This window comes from Doryrhamphus excisus, linkage group LG3 (genome assembly GCF_037039965.1).
Source record: "Doryrhamphus excisus strain RoL-2023G ecotype Guam linkage group LG3, RoL_Dexc_Guam_v1.1, whole genome shotgun sequence".
Classification (NCBI taxonomy): Eukaryota; Metazoa; Chordata; class Actinopteri; order Syngnathiformes; family Syngnathidae; genus Doryrhamphus; species Doryrhamphus excisus.
This window is the reverse complement of record NC_136359.1, coordinates 21,907,970-21,925,787: the sequence shown is the minus strand read 5'-3', so window position 1 is coordinate 21,925,787 and position 17,818 is coordinate 21,907,970. Positions and strand designations below refer to the sequence as shown.

At 38.9% G+C, this 17,818-nt stretch overlaps 2 protein-coding genes across 2 annotated transcripts; one reads left to right on the top strand and one right to left on the bottom strand.

Annotated features, from left to right (window-relative positions):
- The first annotated feature begins 1,403 nt into the window (after positions 1-1,403).
- Positions 1,404-11,147, top strand: dgcr8 (DGCR8 microprocessor complex subunit). Its single transcript, XM_058072043.2, has 14 exons — positions 1,404-1,542; positions 1,818-2,757; positions 3,908-4,070; positions 4,229-4,371; positions 5,125-5,464; positions 5,573-5,770; positions 5,967-6,068; positions 6,180-6,278; positions 6,376-6,458; positions 6,604-6,704; positions 7,402-7,508; positions 8,269-8,396; positions 8,553-8,666; positions 9,931-11,147. Exons 2-14 carry the CDS (start codon positions 2,074-2,076, stop codon positions 10,012-10,014), a joined length of 2,346 nt encoding a protein of 781 aa, XP_057928026.2. The 5' UTR covers positions 1,404-1,542; positions 1,818-2,073; the 3' UTR covers positions 10,015-11,147.
- Positions 9,729-17,560, bottom strand: trmt2a (tRNA methyltransferase 2A). Its single transcript, XM_058072048.2, has 12 exons — positions 17,426-17,560; positions 16,663-17,242; positions 16,477-16,585; positions 16,161-16,342; positions 15,976-16,090; positions 14,026-14,141; positions 13,787-13,898; positions 13,567-13,689; positions 12,289-12,364; positions 12,075-12,191; positions 11,887-11,983; positions 9,729-11,820 (listed from the first exon to the last, which is right to left on the bottom strand). Exons 2-12 carry the CDS (start codon positions 17,238-17,240, stop codon positions 11,628-11,630), a joined length of 1,818 nt encoding a protein of 605 aa, XP_057928031.2. The 5' UTR covers positions 17,241-17,242; positions 17,426-17,560; the 3' UTR covers positions 9,729-11,627.
- Positions 17,561-17,818: the final 258 nt, after the last annotated feature.

Below are 17,818 nucleotides of genomic sequence, written 5' to 3'. Positions count from 1 at the left end.
GCAAACTAAATTGTGTTTAAAATGTGCTAATGCTAAACATTTCTAAGTAGCATGAGTGACAATAGTAATATACTCAAGTAAATACTGCCATCTAGTGTACATAGATTCATTTAGTTCATTTGTATAACAAAAAGGGGGTCAATTGGGTCAATTTTTTTTTTACTAAAACACTGCTCACTTTTTATATTGTCATTTAACAATTTGTGTAAATTAAGGATTTTCCAATCGATCATCGATCAATATCCAATTTCCTTGAAAAAGCATGTGATCGTCATATGCCGATCATAACTGAGCAGGCGTGCCAAAACCCAAAATAAGCAAGTGTGCTGTGTGGAACTTACCTTCCGTTTGTGTGAGTGACATACATTTTGCACCCTGCAAAACATGCCACAAAATAGATATTGCCAGTGTAGCACGTTGACGGAATAGAGGTTCAAGGTTTCGAGGTTCACAATGTGATCATCAGTCAAATGGCAGCTAATGTACTGTATCTGGACAACACTCACCTGGATGTGTGTGACAGAATGAAATTAATTAATCTTTAATTCATAGGCTCCAGTATACCCTGGTGAGGATAAGTGGCATAGAGAATCTGGGTCTGGATGGGTCAATGGTGTAGTGGTTAGCCTTCTGGCCTTTGAAGCAAATGCCCTGGTTTCGAATCTTCACTAGTACCCATCAATGGGATTTGCCAGGAAGTGCTCAAGCCAAAATCACTCAAAAAATAACACTCTCCAAACAGGAAGTGGCATACTCTTACAACCGGATTGTATTAATATTTTTATTTTTTAATTTTTTTAAATATTTTTTATAATTATTATAATATTAAATGAGTATAGAATCATTATGTGGAAAAATAACAAAAATATTGGTATTTTTTTTTTACTTCCTGCAATGATATTAAGTGACATGTCATTAAACACAGCACAGCACAACACAACATGCTAACACTCTGCTAGCTCATATCATTGAAGACATTAAGCTAACAGGGTAATTTCCACGACACACAGACTGACTGAAGTCAAGGCAACATATTAAAATGGTTTCAGCACAAACAAACAAGTGTAAATGACACATTTCTATCATGCATGGAGTTCAGGATGGGCACTGGTGTCCCCGAACATAACACTGTAACAAGGTGTCTGGTTTAAGTTGATCTGCGTTTTTAGAGCAATTATTCAATATTTTTAAACTGTAACTTTGTAAAAAAAAAAATATATATATATATATATATATATATAAAAATCAATAAGTAAAATTTTCGTGGGGCTGAAGCCTAATGACGCCACTCGTGTATGATTATGTTGTATATGAAGTGGTATACATAATTGCCCAAATGACAAGACCGGGTTTTTTTGACTGACAAGCGTCCTCAACCAATCACCAAGAAGCCGGTAGTGAGAGGCGGAGTCGAGATGCTGCTGTTGTCGTCCACTTCTTCAAGATGGCGGGACTACAAGTGAGGCAGGCAGACGAAGTCAGTTTCAAATAAAGCAAGTTAAATAGCTACTGGACGAGACGACTGTTGTTTTATATGTATTGGTGAGTATTCGTGCCAGCTCTTACATAAACACGTTAAAGTTATGCTTGTTTTAATTAAGATGGCCTACAGCATAGCTCTCTTGTTAGCCCCGTATCGTTGATGCTACTGTTAGCGGGGCCCTGCTAGCTCTTCTGGCTGGGTTTGATTACGGAAATAATAAGTCATTTTAAGCGTGAGTAGTTGTAATAACTTTTTTTGCAGCTAGACACTGTAGTAAATATAGTACAATAGAGAATATATGCTCGCTAACGTTTGCTCCCATTTTTTTCCGTAGCTGCCGGAGGAATCCACAGGAGGATGGTGATCATTGCCTAGATCCCACATTAGGCTGAATGCATTGTGATTTCCAATAATTGAGACAGTGATTCTGAAAGCTGTCTACATTAATGAAAAGAACAATGTAGTCAGCTTAGCCTGTCCATCTCTGATACGAGGTCTATTCTGGAATGTGCTTCTGCATGCATTCTAGTTTTTTCATCAGGATATAGTGTAAGCTAATTTATCCGTTTGACAAAAGAAAAAAAAACAAAATGGAGATAGATGACGTTCTACCCCCTCTCCCTTTGGAGCCACCTAATGATTTTGGCCTAGCTGAGGGCAGAGCACCTCCACCACCTCCCCTGCAAACGTCCAGTGACGCAGAGGTAATGGACGTTAGCTCTGGTGGTGATGGATACATATGCACCCCAGGGGATGGGGAACTCAAACCACAGCAGCCCCTCAACATTGGCACACTTGCTGTCTGTAGCCAGCCCTCAAACGAGGTCAGCTACAACCCACCATGCCCCAGGACAGCCCGTCACGCTCCCCCTGTCACTAAGTTTCTACCAGACCTCAAGCTGCTTAGAGATGTTAAGATTCGTGTCAGCTTCACTGAAAGCAGCAATAGCAAAGACAGGAAGGTTTTATACACTGGTGAAGGGCAAGAGAGAGGCAGGGATGATGCTGTAGAAAACCTGAATGGTGAGTTGGATTTCTCCTCAAGCAATCAGGAGGTTGCTCAAGGTAGCTCAGGAACAGCGTACAGAACAAGCAGGGTTGAGGAAGCTGAGGTAGACCTTGAGAACAAAGTAGAGTATGCCGTCCTGGATGAGTTGGATGACATCTATGAGAATTTTGTGGATAATGAAGATGGAGAAAATGGTGGTTTTAAATCTGAGGTCATAATTCAGCAAGAGCAAGCAGACGATGAGGCCATGGCTTACTCGTATGAGGTAGGTCTCATCTATTGCCTTCCAGTTTTTGTCAGCATGTTTTGTCTTATATCTACCACGCAAAGTACTGTAGGTCTCATGCTGTCATTTCAATGTCTTTCTGTACTCTTATTGACATTAGAATGTCTTCAACACCTTTGTTGGTGGTAGTGTAATAGTGTACTTTCACTTAATAGTGCAATGTCACTTGCCAAAATAGCTTTACTGTTCCATATCCATATTGATCCAGCGAGTAATTTCACATTATATTTCAAAGAAATGGTGGCCAACATCAATAGTTATATTTTTTGGTAGTAAGTATCAAAGTCAAGACATTAGTTAGACATTCATTAGTTTTGCTGGCCCACAACAAATAAGTTTGGACTGCCACAAAAAGATTTGGCGATACCATTTTTTTAAATTTATTTGGCGTTTGCAGTCACAAACACATTATAATGGGACTGTCTGTATAGCTTTTTACTACAGTAGATGGCATCCCAGAGATTAGACAAAATGCCGGCAGTCATCCCATCAGCTTGGGACCACTGCTGGAATCATTGTGCACAACACACCTTTCAAGCGGATGCCACGCTCACGCCACGGTCACAATAATTGCCGAGACTGACGTGCACTCTCCACAACAGTGCATATAGCGTCAGAAGCGGTTCCAGACGGGACGCGTCACACATCATCCGTAGGTTGACGCAGCCCCACACACAACTAAAGTTCCTCCTGCACTCAAAGTGCCACACAGTGTCTGCATGCTGCCAAATCCGTACTGAGGTGGTACCCATCCCCAAATTTTGCGGGTTGAGCAATGTTTTAGTCGCTGCTCAACGGATGATCCCATCTCAAGCCTGCCAAGTGATCATGCCCACAAATGTTGCTCCAATCTAAAGTTTTTTAAAGCGCCACCCTGGTGAGACATTTTTCATGGCATATTTTACAGTGTACAAAACTTACAGTATATCACTCTCACAAAGACAGGAAGTCCCACACATGGCAGACATGTTTATTATATGCCTTTTTCCATATTTCCAGGTAGTTAATGTTAATTTTTTATTTATGACTTACTGGTTTTGATCTGGGATGATGAAATGTTTGTATATTTTCTTCACCCTGAAGCTTTTGATTGCATCTCTCTACCATCCTTAACCATTCACGCTTCCAGGAGGAGTTTGACAATGATGTTGATGCCCTGTTGGAGGAGGGAATGCCAGTCCCAAAAAAGCTGCGTCTGACAGAGGACAAAGATACTGGTGACAGTGATCACCAGTCGGATGGAGAAGGTGGTGTTCAGCCCATGATGACCAAAATTAAAACTGTTCTGAAAAGTAAGTGACGATACAGATATATTGAATTGTATCACATGGCTCTTTAAATAATATCAGACCTGTAACTATACTGTATTTACCAAGTAACACATGCTCTGCAGAGATTATCATAAATTACTGCTACTTTGTATTTATTATTATTATTATTTTCTAAACAGGTCGGGGACGTCCACCCACCGAACCTCTTCCTGATGGATGGATCATGACATTCCACAACTCAGGCATTCCAGTGTACCTGCACAGAGAGACCAGAGTAGTAACTTGGTCAAGGCCCTACTTCCTTGGGACTGGCAGCATAAGGGTGAGAGTCAGCACACTCATGTCATTAGTCTTTTCATGAAGAGTAGATAGACCTGCCTCAACCAAATGTTTACTGGAATTAAAACTGCTACGTGTGTCTGTTAAGGCACATTAAAACTTAAAGTAGGATTTTCCATTGAAATTAATTTAGTAGTATTGCTCCTCAGTTACCACTTTGCGGTTCAACTTCTGCAGCTTCAATCATCACTTTTTTCAAACAGCTTTTCAAAAGTATTAATTGCTAAATCATGCTGGTTCAATGTTGAATATTGCCTATTAGTAGAAAATGAAAAACTGCTTGAAAAACATAAAAACACAGGCTACTGTTTTACTAGCGTGTTGCTACTCTGAACCACAGTCACTTCCTATCTGCCCGTCACTACATTCCGCTCACACTTTTATAGCGACACACAAGATATGTCTTATATGACATATCTACCATTATGATGTCTATTAGATTGGGTAATCGGAATGCAGAGGTAACTATAAGTTATTCAGATACAGAGGGCTCTATTAAAGATGCTCTAACTATGAAAATATTCAATTTATAAATACGGAATCCTACTTTATGGAAATTCACTTGTCGCGGTCGGGTCTAGAACCAATTAAATGTGATAAACAAGGGATTACTGCAGTGGTTTTTGTTGCATGCTCCCTGTCAACAAGGTAAATATGTATTGAAAGGGATAGAAGTGTATATTAGAAGTGCATTTTCCATATTTCTTTAAAACTTTGGTCTTCTCTTGTAATCTAGAAACATGACCCTCCAACCAGCAGCATCCCCTGCTTACACTACAAGAAGATGAAGGAACAAGAGGAGAAGGAACTAAATGGTGAGGTGGCTCCTCAAGCAGAAGAGTCCCCCGTTAAGCCAAGTGAAGAGGCGAATGGTGGAGAACTCGCAGAGCGGTCAGACGACATCACGGGGGTGCAGGATGCCATACCGGCATCCTGTCCTGCTGATGGCGGTTCGGGTGGCGACATGACCGCCAACCACACCCAGTCTGGTAAAGAAGCCCAACCATGTGACACTGCCAAAGGAGCCTTAGGACAAGTCAGGGCAAAAGTGGAGGTGTGCAAAGACGAGTCCATAGGTAAGAGCTTTTCACTGAATGATGACATCCCATGGATCTGCATAGGATGTACGTAAAGAAAGCTTGCAACAAAACTGTGAAAAATGTAGTACACGTACCTCCTAATAGAACTTGAAGACTTTCGCCTGTACCTGGAAAAGTGCTTTGACTTTGAGCAAGTGACAGTGAAGAAGTTTCGCACATGGGCCGAGCGAAGGCAGTTTAACCGAGACATGAAGAGGAAACAGGCAGAGTCAGAGAGGCCTATCCTGCCTGCGAATCAGAAACTCATCACACTGTCAGTACAAGATGCCCCTACAAAGAAAGGTAGAATACTGTACATGTTAACCATCTACAACTATAAATGTTTTTGACTAAATTATGTATTTTAGCATGAATTATCTTCCTAATATTGAGTTACTAAACCATTATTGTGAAAGTCTTTAAAAATAATTTAGAGAATAACAATTTGCCTGACTTACAGCAGTGCAACTGACCTTATTGTGTGATCAATATTCACCAGAATTTGTCATCAATCCCAATGGGAAGTCTGAAGTTTGCATCCTGCATGAATATATGCAGCGTGTCCTAAAGGTTCGACCTGTTTACAACTTCTTTGAATGTGGTAAGTTTTGTCTTGTGATGATGCTATTATGTCAAGCCCTTAACTTCTTCTGAATTCCTTTTTCATGTACTTTTTTTTTTTTGTCAATGAGCGTGTTTTTGTCCATTCTAGAGAACCCAAGTGAACCCTTTGGTGCGTCAGTCATTATAGACGGAGTCACCTACGGAACAGGGACTGCAAGTAGTAAAAAACTTGCCAAGAATAAAGCTGGTAATACTGAACACTCTTATCAGGTTATGACAGTGGTGGGTTTACCTTGGCATTTTGTCATCTTACTCTCTGACTGGAAATTTTATGTACACTGCAGCAAGAGCCACACTGGAAATTCTTATCCCCGATTTTGTGAAGCAGACCTCTGAGGAAAAGCCTGTTGAGACAGATGAACTAGAGGTACTTGGGCTTCTTCCATCTTTTTTTTTTTTTTTTATCAGGGGTGCAATAACTGGAGTAAACAGCATACACACTGGAGGGAGCCAGTGGCTGTTGCTGTGTATTTATCAGAAATAACAGTAACGTTGTGTGGTCTGCCCCACAGTATTTTAACCATATCAGTATAGAAGACTCCAGAGTGTATGAGCTGACCAACAAAGCGGGGCTTCTTTCGCCATATCAGATTCTTCATGAGTGCCTTAAAAGGTAAAATGTCACATACTAAGTCATGCAAGAGTTTTGAACATGAAAACTATACATATTTGATTTTTAGCAATACATTGTTGGACATAGAGCTGGGCGATATGGACCAAAAACTAATATCTCAATATATCTAGTTTGACTATTGGTATACGGTCTATATTCTAATATTTTTTTCCCAGTTTTGACAATGTCAAAGCCAAATGTGTGTTGTTTTATTAACATAATTACTTAAAAAGATGATGAATTAAAAAATATATATATTTTGTAGCTTCATGCAAGATGCACATTTAAAAAAACGTATGTAAAAATAGCCTCCACAATAAAGTGGGCCTTTCTTATCTAAATAAGAAAAAGTCAATCTTTTTTTATAACAAACTTTTTGCTGTGCTCAAATCCGCAACCAATAACAAAAGAACATAAGAAGGAGTGACATTTTAAGATATCAAAAACTCCAACATACAACTAAATACTTAATACAACTAAAAAGTAGTATTTTTAGGTAAACTCAAATCCATTCTATATTGATATCAGCGATATGGTTGGTTTGATATCGTACTTAAAGTAAATGTGGATGTTTTAAATTATCAATATATCGCCCAGCTCTGGTTTGACGGGTTTAAATCAGAACTTAATAGGTTTGACAGAATGACTGGAAAACCACATTCTTATGTCATTTGAACCTTTCTTTATATGTCCTCAGAAATCATGGAATGGGAGATACCAGCATTAAATTTGAGGTGATTCCGGGGAAAAATCAGAAGAGTGAATATGTGATGACTTGCGGGAAGCATACTGTGCGTGGTTGGTGTAAGTAGTTGCCTCTCCTTCACATTTTGCACATAGCAATCTTACATAAGCATGTCAAAGTTGCTCTCGTAGTAAGGTTGGAGACCCCTATTCAAGTTCAACGATTTACAGTGAGAGTAATGGCCGGCATTGTTGAGGCACTAAGGCCTTTGTGGTCAATCACAGTGACAGGTATTCACTGTTGCGTCGTGCAGAGATTAGAACACCAATATAAATGTAATCTTGAAGATGAAACACTTTTAATTCACAAAACAAATATCAAACTTATTTGTTCATATAATGCACACAGAACAATGAACGTCATGCTAAGTCTCCTTGCACAATGAAGTGTTCAGGCTCTTGGCTCGTCATTATATTAGGCCATGACAATCGGCGTACCTTATTATGGGAATGTAGGTTTTATTGGAACCTATGTAGACCATTTTGATTGTGTGGACCCTGATGTACATGTACAATGTATGTTATGTACATGTACATAAATGTGTATAAAAACACGCCTGTATTGGTGTTTGACAGATGAGAAAGGTATTTCAAGTGAAAAATGGCCCTAATGTTGACATTAGACAGTAAATTTAAACGACAAAAATGATTTCTGTCTCAGGGTTTTAGACAGAAATTATCTACATACGAATATAATATATTTTTATTGTATTCGTATGTAGATTACCCTAACTTAGAAACTGAAGTTCTATTCATTTATTTTTTTATAGTTTTAGCAGGAATTATTTGTTTTGGGTTTCTTTTTTTTTTCTTTACCCAGGCAAGAACAAGAGGGTTGGCAAACAGTTGGCATCTCAGAAGATCTTGCAGATGCTCCACCCTCATGTGAAGAACTGGGGATCACTGCTGCGAATGTATGGTCGAGAGAGCAATAAGATGGTCAAGAAGGTACCCACATTTGCGTTTAATTTGAATTAGCTTGTGAATGAATGCATAATAAAAAATAATAAAAAAAACATACATGTCAGTGCTATGACTATTTGCTATGGCTGCCAAGTACATGAGTGAAGGTGTACTACTTTGCTGTTCCTGTTCATTGTATAGGAGAGCTCTGACAAGAGTGTGATTGAGCTGCAGCAGTTTGCCAAAAAGAACAAGCCAAACCTTCATATTTTGAACAAACTGCAGGAAGAGATGAGGAAACTGGCTGCACAGAGGGTAAGTAGTTGTACTGTATTCCTGCAAGTAGGGATGCACACAATCCCATTTTTCCCCTTCCAAAACTTTATTTGGCCCATTATCTGCCGACTGAGATACTATACTGATTTCAGAATTTCAGTTTTCAGAGTTTGCCTTAATATATATATTTTTAAATATTATTACTGTAGTATCAAAACAATATCAGAAAACATAGCAGTCTCCAGTGTGTGCTTCATGGCGGCACAGTGCAACGCTCATAACTTCCAAGTAGCTATGTTATCATTGTTTATTTAATCACCCCCATCCTGCAGCAACTCCACTGGCTCCCAGTGACTCAAAGAATCACCTACAAAATCCTTCTGTTCACCGCCTAGTCCATGCATAACCTTGATCCGCATACTAATTTAACCAACAATGTTACAAAATGTCACCAACTACCTCTCACGTGCATCACTAAGTCTATTAGAGGAACGAGGCAATCAGCTACATGTTGCCACACGGACAAATATTACATTGCTCTGCCAGTCTTTACACCAATGACACGCGACAATGACATAATATTTGCAGAAATTTATTAATACATGTTAATTAAAAAAGTAATATTGAATAATTCCTCACCGCACACTTGTTGAAAATCACTGGTATAGGCCAGTGATTTTCAACCACTGTGCCGCGGCACACTAGTGTACCTTGAGAAACCGTCAGGTGTGCCGTGAGGAATTATCCAATATAACTTTGTATAATTAACATTTATTAATCATCATTTGCAAATATTATGTCAATAGCCATTATGTCAATAGTATACATGGACCCAAATATTCCAATTGCATTTGGTTTATTTGCTCAAACGGAAAGAATTGAACAGGGATGGAATATTCCTTTAACCCAGGGGTCTGAAACTTGCGGCCCACGGGCCAAATGCAGCCCGCGAGACATTTTGTAACATTTTTGGTTAGTGGTGTGCCACAAGATTTTTCCAATGTAAAAAAACATGCCATGGCTCGAAAAAGGTTGAAAAACACTGGTATAGGCTATGTTTGCTGATATTCTTCTAGATACATTTGGATTAAAGATGGTATGCTGGTATCTGAATAGCGATACTGCATAGGCTTGTCCACATCCCTACCAGCAAGACATAGCAAAGTACGTAATGGTGGTGTAGTATATTGATTAATAATGTGGTTTGGATAAACATAACACAAATAGATTGCTCCCACCAGTTTGAATAGACGGGTCTTGCAGGTCTTTCAGCTCCTTTTTTAAGATTCTATTTGTGTAACAGGAGGAAACCAGGAAGAAACCCAAGATGACCATCATGGAGTCTGCCCAGCCAGGGAGTGAACCTCTCTGCACTGTTGATGTTTAGGTCCACCAGAATAATTGGAAGATATACACACACACACTCATTCAGCACCGCAACATAATCGCTATGTAGGAACATATCATAATAGCCGTTAGAACTGCTTTACTTCTTTTGCCCACGTGTTGTTTGATTGACTGACTGGTAGACATCTTGATAGGACGACATGCACTAACAGACCATAGAGCAAATACCATCTACCTCTCTAAATGCATCCCCGCTACGGTACAGGAAAAAGTCCCCTAGAGTGCAGAGAAGATAGCATGACTTACAAACTCAAGTACAATGCATGCACATCTGACTGCAAGAACCACTACCTACCATGGTTTAAGTGTTTTAACAGTGCCAGCACCTGTGTTTTTGTTTGTGCAGAAAAGGGACTACTTGTATTTGTACCATTTGATTTGGGGAGCAAAACGACGTGTTTTATTAGTCGGTGTTATCGGCTAATATCGGAGAGTACAAATATGCCATTGTGTCTTCAGAACGGACAGGTTGTCGTCTTGATTTGCATGCTTTGCATCATGCTGTGTGAAGTGATGACTATTCCTAATTTTGTTATGCACTTGTGTCCTGTTGTTTAAACCACTGCTTTAGTGTGATTGGCTACTTTTAATTAGCATACTAATACCACCCACATTACCATTTTGTGAGCATTTTTTTTTGGTACACAAACTAAACTATATTAAAATTGTCTACATGTTGCCTTAGTTAATCCATCTCATGAAGGGCTTGGCCTGTCTTTGGATTGGACCTAAAACTTGAGCAGAAAGTGAAAAGACCAAGTCCCCTCTACAAAATAAAAGCATTTATTGTCTAGCAAATGTAGTTTTGTATGTCCACAGCATGTGCAAAGATGTGTCTTAATGTTGAGTTGTGTATCGATTTTGTAATCTTTACCTTTCTCGTGAGAGCTTATCCATGCGTCTGACCATAAGTACAATATTTTTTTGCGCTTGAATGCATCTTTTGCAAAAATTAAGTTGGCTGACTGACACGGACAATATGCCATCAAGTCATTAAGTCCAACACAAGCTTATGAAACTGTATACCAAAGCCTAAAAATCCAGTCATATGCATTTTATAGACTACCTAATGTTGCTGCAAACTCCAAACAAAACCGTAACAGAAAAACACTTGCTAAAATATAAAAATTGCTGTTTATCAAGTATTTGGCTTGTGACATCATTCAGACACAAGGCTGATATATGATTTGATTTGTCATCGTGTGTATGCGTTTTGTGTCGCCGTGTGAGAAAACTGCTTTGCCATGTTATGCTTTTGAATTGTACCAGTGATTCGCTTGGGAGATTGTGGCCTAGAATATGAAGTATGTATTGCAACATGAGCTCAATGACTGGTGATATTTATGCAAAATAAAAGTGTCTTGACTAGAATGTTTGTCATGTTTTAAAAGAAAAGTGTAGTTTTGAAATAACTGAAATTTTATTCCAAGAAATATGCAGCCCAATACTGAGTATCGGGGAAGAACTATGATTTAGACTTTTCAAAAAGGGAAAAAAAAAGGATTCAATTTGAAATCGTAAATAAGACAAATTCACAGTCAACAAAACATTAAGTTATTGTTTAAATGCCACATTGGACAGCGTGTTAGAGTATTAATTTTGCAAAGGTTTCAAAGATGGACATACTGTTTCTTCCTGATTATTGCTCTGCCGCTGACTGTTGTCTTCCCTCTCAAAAAGAAGAACCGTCTCATAGTGCATCGTCTGAGGAAACATATCCACAGCCATGGCTCGAACAGGTCGGAACGGAGCTCCGTGAACTCTGTTGGAAGGGGCTCTGCACAGGCTAGAGAGATTTGTTTATTAGATATGAAACATGTTTTAGGGGGTATGAAAAATGTTTACAACTCACTCAATGAAGTTGTTCATGGCTGCTTTGGCATTGCATGCTACGTAAATCAACCTCTTGAGATGCTCTGCTCTTCTGATGGCTAGTATCACCTTGGAATCTGCATCAATGACAGTACAGTATGACTTACTCACAACTAGCCAAAATGACAAGAAAAGTCCTTCCATAGGCTTGGTGTTTTGTAAACTTACGTAATCCTGCCCTTGGTGGATCCACAATGGCTGTGATCTTGGGTGACACAAGAGCATTGAGAATATTGGGGAACACATCTTCAGCTTTCCCACAGTGAAACTCGACATTTGTAAGACCTTGAGGAAGAGCGTCAAGTGTAAACAGATACTGTACAGCTACGACCATTTACTAGATTCAAAATACTGTATGTACGGTATATTACTGATGAGTTACCGTTAAGTTTTGCGTTGACTTTGGCATCCTCCACCGCTGCCTGGCACAGCTCAATTCCAACAACCTTCTTGACCCGCTGCAGAAAACAGTCATCGTTTATACTAACAATTACTGCATACATGGTCATGTGCACTTTAATGAAAAGTATTTCCTAAAGCAGAGGTCTCAAACACGCGGCCCGTGGGCCAAATGTGGCCCGCATGACACTAGTTTGAGGCCCCCGCCTTGACATGAAAGTTTAATGTTAGTGCGGCTCGCGCAAGTTTGATATGGATGCTGTATGGTATCATGTACCCAGAAAAAATTATTACGTTTGATTAATGTTCATGTTAAAGGTTAAATAACTGTTAATAGTTATCCTCCCTATCCGTGTGGAAGTGGTAAGTTTTTGGCTATTTAAGTTTAAAAGGAAATAACTTGAAGGCTACCGTTTAGGTCGCTAGCTCTCTAGTTTGAGAGTTAGCATGTGCCTCAAGACCCTGCAGTTGCGCAATATGTTGTAAATAAAAAAAAGTATAAATGTGACTATAGTCGTGTTTTGTCATGTCTACAGGGCTCTAATAATGCTTTGTTCATTTTAATCTGAAAAAAATTATTTGTCTACCCACCAACTATATGTGGTTTCTTAAGTTTTTATTATTTGCTGTTTTATTATTATTATTATTATATTTATTTATTACTGATTGATTTATTTTCTTTCTTGATTTATTTATTTTTCATCTTATTTTGTGCAGAAAAATAAAAATTTTGATATTTGAGAACAGTGGAATGTTTTATCAGAGCTTTTCTTGTCGAAAATCGGAACCAAAGCACTGAAAAAGTTTGTATATTTTTCCGTTTTTAATAAATGTGTTTTGTTTTTTTGGAAAACCTGATGCCCAGATCCTAGCTCCAGTGGCCCCCAGGTAAATTGAGTTTGAGACCCCTGTCCTAAAGGGTTGCAAATGTCTAAATGGGGGAGCCTAGATGACATAATTGGCCATGATGCATGTGTATGTAATTTTAATGGATGCTGTGGGAGAAAAAAAAAAGAAAGCAAAACAATATGTTTAAGGACCTGCTGCTCATTGAGAAGAGTGGTACTTGCATATTTACATTTTTGAGTCAAGAACACCAGAAACAGTCACAAAAAGGGCCACTACATGTATTGTACTACGAATACCACATATCCTACTTCCTACAATCTTTGGTTGTACAAACATTATATGTTTTAGTTACAGTCCAGAATCATCTAAATAAAGATATAAGCTCATTTGGTATCAAAACACATTCTATTACCTTAGCCAGAGACATGCCAATAGTTCCAGTCCCACAGCACACATCCAATACTGTACTGTCCTGATCCAGTTGGGCCCATTCCCCCACTGCAGAGTACAGGACCTCAGCACCGGCAGTATTCACCTATAAGGTATATTATACAAAATATGCTTTTGAGTAACAAAAACATGTTGTATAGGAATTGAACATTGTTCAATCTGGGGTGAATGTTGGAGTTTACCTGAAAGAAAGAATGAGGAGATATTCTGAATTTAAGACCGAGGAGTTCCTCATAAATGTATCCGTCTCCTGCCACCAGCTCACACGGCAAGTCCTCAGCATTGGGAGATTGTCTTTGGTGACCAAAAAAAAAAAAAATCATTCAATGAAGTTAAGTGATGTGATCATGGAGACCGGGAATACTGACATTCCCAGCCCATAATCCTTGGGTAAAACATTGGCATGCATTTGGCGTCTTACCTTTGGCCCTCTCTGATAAAGTAAAGGGAGGTGATGCCGCTGTCTTTGCCCTCTCCATCTGTGAAGTACTTCTTCATGGAGCTCTTTAACTCATCCAATTCCGTTTCCTCAAGTTTCTAATTGAATAAAGTACAAGAAGTCTCACAAGTAGTACATCCAGTACTTCAATCATGTTTTTTTTTTTAAATATATCAATAAAATGTGTTGTTTCATGGTTGAATACGGGCTATTATTACTCAAAACATATGCATATTTAAGCTAAGATATTTTGCCTGAATTAAGCATTTTCAAGCATATAATTAAAAAACAAATATTATTGAAAAGTATTCAAAATATTGTTAGGAAAGATAAACAAGTTTAGCTTTCTCTTACATTCGAACAACAGATCTCGGGGTGGGCATGCCTACAACCTATCTGGGCATGCCCATATAAGGATATCCACATCGCTGCCGTTCGGAGCCATCCCAAACCTCTTTAAGGGCTTCCTTCCAAATGCGCAAACCTCATTATCTGAAATTTTATCATTTTTGAAAAGGAGACTACAACAGTCTAACAACATTTATAGGTCACAAAAGTGGAAGGTATAAGAGGAGCTATATTGGAAGGAATATGTTCCCTTTAATTTAAATGTGGCTCAAAGTCTGCTTTTGCTACTTCAAAATTAATTTTAACGCAGACCCTCAACCATCAAAAGTAAGGGTGGCCAAAGTGCGGCCCAGGAGCCGTCTGCACACCATGGCCTATTTGTCGTTGCATACTGCAGAAGTTAAATAACAGTAAAAATGTTAAAAATAGAACTAAAAGGCACAATGGTAAAAGGCTGAAATTTTGATGTCAACAACCAGTAATAAAACAAAGTTTTAAATTCAGTACTTTTTCATTTATTTAAATAATATTTCTACAAAATAAATGAATATTATTCATTTTGGTGTTTTCATTTTACTTTGAACACCGCAGAAATGTGATATCTTATCAACAATATATGTTTTATTATGTATTTAGATCAGGGGTCTCAAACTCAATTTACTTGGGGGTCACTGGAGCTAGGGTCTGGGTGAGACTGGGCCGCATCAGGTTTTCCAAAAAAAAAACAAAAAAAACGCATTTATTAAAAACAAAAAAATTTTAAAAAAACTTTGCTTTGGTTCCAATTTTCTACAAGAAAAGCTCTGATAAAACATTCCACTGGTCTCAAATATCTTACTTTTTATTTTTCTACTCAAAATAAGATGAAAAATAAATAAACAAATCAAGAATAAAGAAAATCAATCAATCAGTAATAAAAAAATATAATAATAATAATAGAACGGCAAATAATAAAAACTTAAGAAACCACATATAGTTGGTGGGTAGACAAATTATTTTTTCAGATTAAAATTAAACAAAGCATTATTAGAGCCCTGTAGACATGACAAAACACGACTATAGTCACATTTATACTCTTTTTATTTACAACATATTGCGCAACTGCAGGGTCTTGAGACACATGCTAACTCGCAAACTAGAGAGCTAGCGACCTAAACGGTAGCCTTCAAGTTATTTCCTTTAAACTTAAATAGCCAAAAACTTACCACTTCCACACGGATAGGGAGGATAACTATTAACAGTTATTTAACCTTTAACATGAACATTAATCAAACGTAATAATTTTTTCTGGGTACATGATACCATACAGCATCCATATCAAACTTGTGCGGGCCGCACTAACATTAAACATTCATATCAAGGCGGGGGCCTCAAAGTAGTGTCCTGCGGGCCACATTTGGCCCGCGGGCCGCGTGTTTGAGACCCCTGATTTAGATGGTCATAAATAGGTTTTCTGTACTTTAACTAAGAAAATATTTCATTTTCAAATAAGGAATCCTAAAAATTCGCTCAGATCTGGAACTTATTGCCTGTGATAAAGGAGGGATTACTGTACCTGCGTTAACAACAACACTGCATGTTTACCTGCGGGTTGAAGAATGCCATCGCCATGGCTTGTTTGGTCCTGGTGGTCCGAACAGTCAGCTGCTTCCAGTGTCCTTCATAAGTTTCAGGACTGTAGACGGTGTACGGTGTTGACCTGCACAATCAGTTCAAAAAGATTAAAATGGATTTTCAGGCGCCCTGAAAAGATGTTTTTGCTTACAAACCTGATGAATTTCTGAAACTCGTGGGCGACTTTCTTGGCTTCGGCTGTGACATGGCACGCTTCTGCTGGTCCCACCACAGCGCAGGAGCCTCCTTTGTATTTCCCCAGGCGGAAACCGACGGTCTTATCTTCCCCATCCGCGCCCATGGAGACAATGAACTCGCACTTGTTTCTGTAGTTGGTCTGCAAACGTGAACAGAGATTGGGCACCATTCACTTTAACTGGCTTTGGGTATTTATTCATTGCAGGAAAAGACACACCTATAAGGCTATAAGTATTAATATTACAAATTGATGCTGTGTGTTGTTACACAAACCTGTGTAGGAGATGGGCGAATGGTTTCCAGGGGACAACACATTTTGTTGTGTTTTCCTTTAACGTCAAAAAGCCAAGGCAACATAGCTTTGTTGGTGCTGCCAATCTCTCTAATAGGGAAAAAGCACATTTATGTGAATATCTGAATTTGATATACTCTCTGACTGACACAGAAAGTTGTACTTACTTTGCCAACCTCTGCAGAACTACCACCACCTCCTGCTCTTTCCTCTTTAGCTGCTCCTCATAAGGCACATTCCATAGGGGCGTCACCACATTGGCGATTTGGACACTCAGTTCCTCTTCTTCACCCTTCTCATCGCTTTCTCCTCGTTTGGAAGGAGGCTGCCCTCGCGCTCCTTCTCCTTCCTCTTGTTTTCGCTTCCTCTGAATGGGGTCTGCTTTGGGCTTAGCCAGCTTGACGCTCAACACATGACCCTTCCACTGCATCCCATGCACCATCTTCATGGCTTTGTCACGCTCCTCCTCATTCTTAAAAGTGACAAAGGCAAACCTGCTCAACAGCTTGACTTTATGCGGGTTGAGACCGTGCTTGGCCAGAAACTTCTTCAAGTCGTTGAAGCCGATGAACCTTGGAAGGTTCTGAATTTCCACTTTAAAGATCTCTGACGTAAAGAGGTCTTCCTTGATGTAGCCATACATGCTGGGGTCAGAAATCGTGTTGGCATCATTTGTGGAGTCAGTGGCGTCACACTCCTTTGGAGGTGCTGCTTCACTCGCAGCGCTGCTACTAGAGTCTGCCATAACTGCATACAAAGAAGTAACACAATTAATTTGATAGATGTAGTTTCATATCACTGTTAGAAACACAGGAAACAGATTGAAATTTATATTTTACAAACACAAAAACAGCAACTGAGCATACGGTTTAAACTAGAATAGCCTAGAAGTTAGATTTAAGTTTCAGTATATTTAGAGTGATACATTACTTTCTGACGCTTCTTTAAAAACACAAAAAGACGATTCAGGGAGCTGCCATATTGATGCAACCACGTGGACGTGTGACCTTTCAACTTTGTTAAAGTGGTACACACATTAATTGTCGAAGAGGTCCCGTCTATGCAATGGTTCAAAAGTGTAGTTTACTTTTCGTTTTCACTTAATAGGAGTAGTACTAGGACTAATTTAATAAATCTGTAATAATACCTTTTTCAGAGAAGATTCTTATATGTTTGCTTAGGCAAAGAATCACGAGTTTTCAAGAACGGAAAAATGCCGCTAGTACCCGGATGTCACACGCAACATACCCCAAACAGTTTGTCAATTAATGAAGAATTTATTAATGTTAATACAAATATTCATATTTTGCCTCCGACGCCGAG